The sequence below is a fragment of the Lipomyces chichibuensis genome (assembly GCF_038497645.1).
Source record: "Lipomyces chichibuensis strain CBS 12929 unplaced genomic scaffold V1513scaffold_124, whole genome shotgun sequence".
Taxonomy (NCBI): Eukaryota; Fungi; Ascomycota; class Lipomycetes; order Lipomycetales; family Lipomycetaceae; genus Lipomyces; species Lipomyces chichibuensis.
The window spans coordinates 1-6513 of NW_027117576.1; the positions used below are offsets into that span (position 1 = coordinate 1).

At 44.4% G+C, this 6513-nt stretch overlaps 3 protein-coding genes across 3 annotated transcripts; 1 reads left to right on the forward strand and 2 right to left on the reverse strand.

Moving 5' to 3' along the window:
- Positions 1-15: 15 nt before the first annotated feature.
- Positions 16-721, reverse strand: V1513DRAFT_360609 (uncharacterized protein; the record flags this gene model as incomplete). The annotated part of the gene is made up of 3 exons (XM_066894733.1): positions 16-68; positions 131-551; positions 617-721. Coding segments are annotated over 3 exons (579 nt in total), but the record flags the coding sequence as incomplete, so codon positions are not given.
- Positions 722-2207: 1486 nt separating this feature from the next.
- Positions 2208-3011, reverse strand: V1513DRAFT_455619 (uncharacterized protein). The gene is made up of 2 exons (XM_066899511.1): positions 2426-3011; positions 2208-2304 (listed from the first exon to the last, which is right to left on the reverse strand). Exons 1-2 carry the CDS (start codon positions 2835-2837, stop codon positions 2264-2266), a joined length of 453 nt encoding a protein of 150 aa, XP_066750257.1. The 5' UTR covers positions 2838-3011; the 3' UTR covers positions 2208-2263.
- A 1202-nt stretch (positions 3012-4213) lies between these two features.
- On the forward strand, positions 4214-5840 carry V1513DRAFT_455621 (uncharacterized protein). The gene is given in 7 exon segments (XM_066899512.1): positions 4214-4312; positions 4323-4344; positions 4407-4421; positions 4437-4440; positions 4475-4477; positions 4494-4497; positions 4535-5840. The coding sequence occupies 2 exon segments, from the start codon at positions 4495-4497 to the stop codon at positions 5564-5566; spliced, it is 1035 nt and encodes a 344-aa protein (XP_066750258.1). The 5' UTR covers positions 4214-4312; positions 4323-4344; positions 4407-4421; positions 4437-4440; positions 4475-4477; position 4494; the 3' UTR covers positions 5567-5840.
- Positions 5841-6513: the final 673 nt, after the last annotated feature.

The window sequence follows — 6513 nt, forward strand, 5'->3', positions numbered from 1 at the left end:
TATAGATTGATACACCTTAGACATCGTGATACGAAGCTCTCCCCGGCAGTCAAAAACTTCCTTCGGGACTAAAAAGTTTGAATGTTAGCGATAAAAGTTGAAATCAGTCATTGTGCGAGTTATGCGTAACAAATCTTGCCTGTGTAGCGCTGAACGCGAGAAGGATCCCGCTCAAGTTTTGCTTCACTAGATCGTGAACAAGTCAATGTGAAAGTGATTTCACCGTCAGGTCTCGCATTGACGCGTCGCATGTGAAAGAAATAACCGGTGCAGTCAAATATGTCATTCCGAAGAAGTACTGCTGCGCGTTTTTGTACGCTCTGGTGAGAGGATTGAGTGCAAGTCTCCACTGAGATGTCGTTGTCGATAAGGAAGGTTGACTTGAGCGACGCCCTTATTCTCAGCGATGGAAGAGAAGAATCAAACACGTGGCTGTCATGCTGTTCCAGATATGAAGACATAGCCTCCACAAATTCTTCATGTGTATCGTAGCACCCATCAAGGTCAAAACCGGAAGGCTTCAGCGCTTCAACTTCCTTCTTCGACGCTTTCTGCAACCGATTATTAGCAGCCATTCCCCTACTCTCAAAATATCAAAATTATTTTCTCGACGCACCCTGTCACGACATTTCATGCAGGTCTTGAAAACGCGGCCGTCCATGCCGGAATACATTTCCTGAAGCTCCTGAAGCGTGTCAAAACAAATGTTGAAATGGCAACTTCATCAAGAGCTAGCTAAAATGTGTAAGCTATGAAGTTCATGCTAAGGTATATGGAGTAATACTAAAAAGAGAAGGACACGTCATAAGCGTTGACGATGACAGGTGACAAGTCATTAAAAGAGAGCGGTGTGTGGAAGTGGCCTCATGAGCTCAGCCACCAAAGCTTAATACAGCTTATGCACACGCGACTCAGGTACAATCAAACGGCATATCATTATAATGATAATAGCCCGTACCCAACGCAAAGATTGACGTTTACAGTCCTGCTCATATTACTTCATTAAGGGTTGTCATAAGACACATGAGCTATCTCGTGTGAGACTGCTGACACAATTACGTATGTCATATGAGCTGATCCTATACAAGAGAAGAATAGTCTGAGGGATTTTCCCTGAGTAGACTATCGTCACATGAGAAAAGAAATACCTCATGCGACGAACCACTTCATCTCTAGGATTAGATGCAATCTAGACTATCGTATAGATCCTTGTGTATATATAGAGGTCGTAATTACCTTGGATGCGATAGTTGATTCAACGAATCAGTCTACAAAGGTCCAGCAACCCTTTCACTAAAGTTCTAATCGAACTTTACTTTCACTGCGCTTATCAATCCTTATTCCACATTTCAAAAGAACAGAGGGAATGGCTAAGTAGTCTCTCGCCGCCATAGCCCTGCGGATATTCACCTTTGTGCTGCCGCCACCAGTCGCACAGCCAATTCGGGTTCTTTGAGTCCGTCACAATTGCCCTCCAGCCTCAAAGCTAAACTTGTGTCCGACATAGATACATGCAGTACGTGGAATTCCATCTCGTATCATTGTCATATTCGATGAACTTATCACGAAAGTCAAGGAAGTGGCAGACTTCTTTCCACTTTTGTCTTCTCTGAGGGCTGCGATCAATCCAGACGGCGAGAAAGAGAAGTCTCGCCAGGGCTCCTTGATTCTCCAGGGACCGGGGATCTTGACCGCTCAACATGTCACACGCAGAAAAAGCTTCAGCTGCAGTCCCGGATCTTAAAGCGGATAGGATGCCTTTGACGATCAGATTCAGGATATGTGCCAGACAACGGACATAGGGTCACGAACTTTTTCTGGAGGTTTTCATACAGTACAGAAACCATCTTTTCGTTGTTACTAGCATTATCTCCAGTAATCGCAATTAATTTGCACTCAAGATGAAGTTCTTCCAGCGTTGCCGCAACTGCTGCCGCCAAATTTTCACCACTGTGCGATCGATGGAGTTCCTTGAAGTCCAGTGCTCTCTCTTGATATTGGAACTCTGGAGTAAGCCAATGACCAATCATGCCAAGGATTGGCAGGCTATTTTTACTTGTCCAGACGTCCAGAGAGATAGCAATTGTCCTGCATGTTTCGGATAGTTCCTCGTTCAACTGTACGCGCTGGGCTGCGAACTGATCCGCTAACCGTTGTCTGACAACCTGACGGCTGGTAAAAGGGAGCCTAATTCCCGGAATATCATAAAAGATTTGTTGGAACGCTGGAGACTCCAAGGTTGTAAAATGTTGTTTTTCAGCGACTATCCAGGACAGAATATTCTTCTCCAGAAGTTGTTGATGTGTAAGTCTCTCCTTCCCCCTTATGAAAGATAATATACTATATTCTGCTCTTTTTGGTTCTTCCGGTTAGTCAGGAGAATTTATAGAGTGCTGCTTGCGGAGATAATCAATCATATTGCTAGTAGAGGCTTGAGGCTTTGAATCCGTGGTCTTCCAATCGCATTTTGCCCCTGTTTCATCGTCTAAGACCGCGCATCGAATCTCTCTATCGATCAACTTCCTTTTGTTGCTTTTCTTAACGATCCAAGGATTTTCGAATTCGGATATTTCAAAGTACGTCCATGGCCACTTAGTGGATTTAGGTTCCGAAATTCGGGCATTCCGGAGAGGTTCCTGTAATGGAGCCGGACTGGTCGAGGATTCCGTTTGAATGATCAAGCACTCCTCTACCTGCGACTCTGCCAACGACTCAAAAAGAGGTTGCCGGATTTGTGATGCTGATTCCAACGGAAAGTATATCGTTCTCCAGAGTAGTAACATTTTCATAGCTATCGAGTCGGTCTTCTGACGATACCTCTTCATCAAGTCCATCATTGAGCAAGAAGTAATTAGGCCTGTTTCGACGAGTGTTCATGCGATCCATTTTTTGATTTTTTGATTTGGAGGTCGTCAAGTTAGGATACGATCTTCGGACAGCTTGTAGAATATGGAATATTACGAGGCATGAAGGAATTCTACCCAGCCAATTAAATAATTTTATAATCAGGAACAAAAAAGTCAATTAAACATGCTGATTACAAAACGAGCACCCAAAGTGTGGCACAAGACCGACTCCCTCGTCCTCTCAAGCGATTCGGAATATACAGACATGACCGCGGCTATCGCCGAACGCCGAACGTAAATTTCAAGAATGGTAGTCATGGATGCAAGAGCTCGCACAGTAGCGAACAATCTGTCCAATGTCGACTGACAGTAAGTCATTCTGGCACTTGCGTACATGTTTGCATGTCGCGGGGATGACCGACGAAGTAGGTTGCTGCCCGCGAGTCTAACATTCCACCGTAAGAGATATCACGCTCGGCCGCAACCGATGTCTGGGTGTTAGATTTGTCTTTTTCCGGCATAATACTATTCTACAATGGGTAGCCCGGAACCCAGAGCGCTGAACCGCGTACCCGGAGCCCTTGCCTTAAACCCGATGCCCTAGAATCCAGTCCATCCATCCGTTGATAGATTCCCAACAGAAGGCTAGATGAAATGGTGGAAATGGATGCACAATTCGAACAGGTTGAGTGGAGTGGATCGGGTTCAGGGTTTGGCATTATTGTAGGAAGTTAATCCATCGAACATCTATTTATTAACGGTCATTTGTTGGACGAATGAACCTTTGACCAGTTCCGCAAATATTGCGGCTAAGTCATTAATTATTTGATGCGATAGTCGACACTTTCCATTGCCCGCGGATCCCGAAATCCTAAGGACCGGAAAGGACTGAAAATCGTTTGCAGAGGTCACACTCGGGGCGATCACACAGGCTTAGGGTTCGATTGTCAGCCGTGACAGGTGTCTTGGCATGCATTAGTGATCGATGTAAGCGAGACTTACTATAATTATTGTCAGAGAATTATTTGTGTCCAACAATATTCTATCACACACTTATTAGTTGTGCGACACGCGGGTTATGGAAGAGTTTCATGAAACACTGCTTTTAAAGATTACGGACCGTTTAGAGATCAATAATGATGCCTTAGATGAAGCTCTTTTGATAGACATGTTACATGTAAGTAATTTTAGCTTCGGCTGCGAGACCAGGGTCATGGATCAAAACTGCGCCATGTCCATTCTTTCGCAGTGGAGTGGAATAGGATGAAAGTCATCTTTTAGTACCATGTGGTTGCAGAACCAATAAAAGCATTAACAACACTATGCAAGAAAGGTAAGAATTCGGTTCTTACACGACGCCAATCCTAAAAGAACAACTGCAAGATTTGTACCAGCACTAAATTGTCAAAGTTTCTACATTATCTGTCAGCCGCCGTTATCAAATGACACTAAATTTAGCTGGACTCAATCCGTTCACTTCCTTATATACCTAAGAAATACCCTCCAAAGAGTCTTTTCCGACCATATGTTTCTCTGTCACGCTCTCGTGTGCTCAGCCTATTTGCTCTGGTTTTGTCTATAGAGATGATTTTCGGATTCGGTATGTAGATTATCAATATTTTCTTGCCAAATATTTTACCGACAGTCAATGTTCAAAGTGTGTGCTACCGGGTGGCAGAGTAGTAACAAATTTCATTTTTCTAGGCTCGACAATAGTTTCAGGCATGCGTACTGAACATGTGGCAATTTTTGCCGTTACACTGCTGGGTATGCTACCACTTGCCGATAGCTTGTCTTCTATATACACGTCATTGAATGGCGCGGGCTGCACCAATCCGCATGGATTTGATAACTGCATTTCCGGCCTCCATAAGGATTATGAAGTCTGCATGAGTGGACCTGGTGATCTAGCAATGAAGGCAGGATGCCAAAGCACACTTACTTGCAGCTATCATAACTGTTGGATATCGAACTGTCGTAACGAACTCAACGGCTGCGCTTATCAATATTATGCTTTTCAAGCTGCAAACCAATGTGGTATCAGTAATATTGAAGGATTTCCTGCACCGGCTGGGGCCCCAGGAGGGTGCAGTTGTCCTATAGGCCAGGTTCTTGAGGCTCAAAATTATTACTGGGACAAAATGGATGAATGCTACAACTTTGCTGACACAGAAGCTAAAATCAGCTGCCTTTGTTGCGCTTATTCTGGGTCTGTTTCGGCGTATTATGGACTCTGCCCGGGCTACGTCGCACGAGATGCGGATTTGATAGATGACACAGGCGGTATCCTTTTTAATCTCGCCATCAATTTTCCGGGGTGGAAATGTCAGAACGATTACCATCAATGTCAGACCGTGTATGGCATGGTCAATCCGCCAACTGGCAAGTACTTGAATGTAAATTCACACCTACCCTCTGGAACCTTAAGTCCTACTATTATCCCGACGACAAAGAAGACCAAGTCTACAACAAAGCATACGACGTCAAAATCTACGAAGGTTGCAAGCACGCATAAGACTGTCAAGAGCACCAAAGCTACAAGTGCGCATCATTCCGCAAAGACCACAAAGGCTGGGACTACGCATAGCATCGCGAAGACAGCAAAAATTACCACTACGCATCATTCTGCACAGAACCACAAGGCGACGACTACGCATAGTATCGCCAAGACAATGAAAACTACGACTACGCGTCATTCCGCAAAGCCTACCAGGGCTTGAATTACGCATATGACGGCATAGACATAGCAGCTGCCCCTCCCAGCAAGCGCCTACGACATGCATGTACCTTTGCGGTTCTACAGGGATAGTCAGTTTGACAGTATTTAGAGATGGCAATAATATTGTACACAATCGACGTGAAATTTGTATGGAGCAACCGCTGGTAATTCAATGTTGAACAAAACGATCTTATTATAGTGACATGTTGCAGGTCCAGAACAACTGAGATGATTTGAGTACACCGTTTGCCGTGCACAAAGACATGACTCCGAACATTATACAACTTGATCCCAGACATTCCCGTAAGCCTTCAAGCCAATACAATGGATAGAAAATAGAACATTGCGCTGCTTTTCTCTTCCACTTGTGGCTCTTGAAGTGTAGATCTGCATATCAAATTAATGGTACGAGAGACAGCCTGCCACGTGAAGGACGCGGACTCAACCCATAAAGTGGATTAAGCTTACGAAAAGACAATGCTATTCTGGGCCTTCTTGCCGTCAGATATGGCAGTAACATAATTCAAACGGGCAGGCCAGAGCCAGAAGACTGGGACAGTGGCGGCATATACAATGGCAGCCGAGGTATATGTGTAGCCGGGTAACGAACGTGTACAAGTTTACGGAGAAGATGTTTTTTAATTCGCTAATTTTCAGGGGCTGGACCCCTTGCTTGTGCTGCCTCCAGGCCTTCCATATATGTCTCAACTTTCTTTCCCTTTTTTTTCTTTCTCCTTTAGGGAGATATAGGCAATAATATATAGGCCCAGGATAAAGCTACACCCCCCGGTTACTAAAGCTACACCCCTCTGGGTTACTAAAGCTACACCCCTACCTCTTTAGGCAAAGTGTGATCACGTGATGCTGATATATTGTAACCTCTCTTCGCCTTAAATGGTGATGCCATTTTTTATCTTCGTAGCTTCATAAAACATCAACTTAATTAAA

Bases quoted from the DNA above. Each gene is read 5' to 3' on its own strand.
- V1513DRAFT_455619 (XM_066899511.1), bottom strand. From the start codon at position 2,837: ATGATGGACTTGATGAAGAGGTATCGTCAGAAGACCGACTCGATAGCT. The intron at 2,305-2,425 runs CTAGCAATATGA...GGAGAGACTTAC, and splicing joins TTCAAAGCCTCAAGCCTCTA to ACATCAACAACTTCTGGAGA.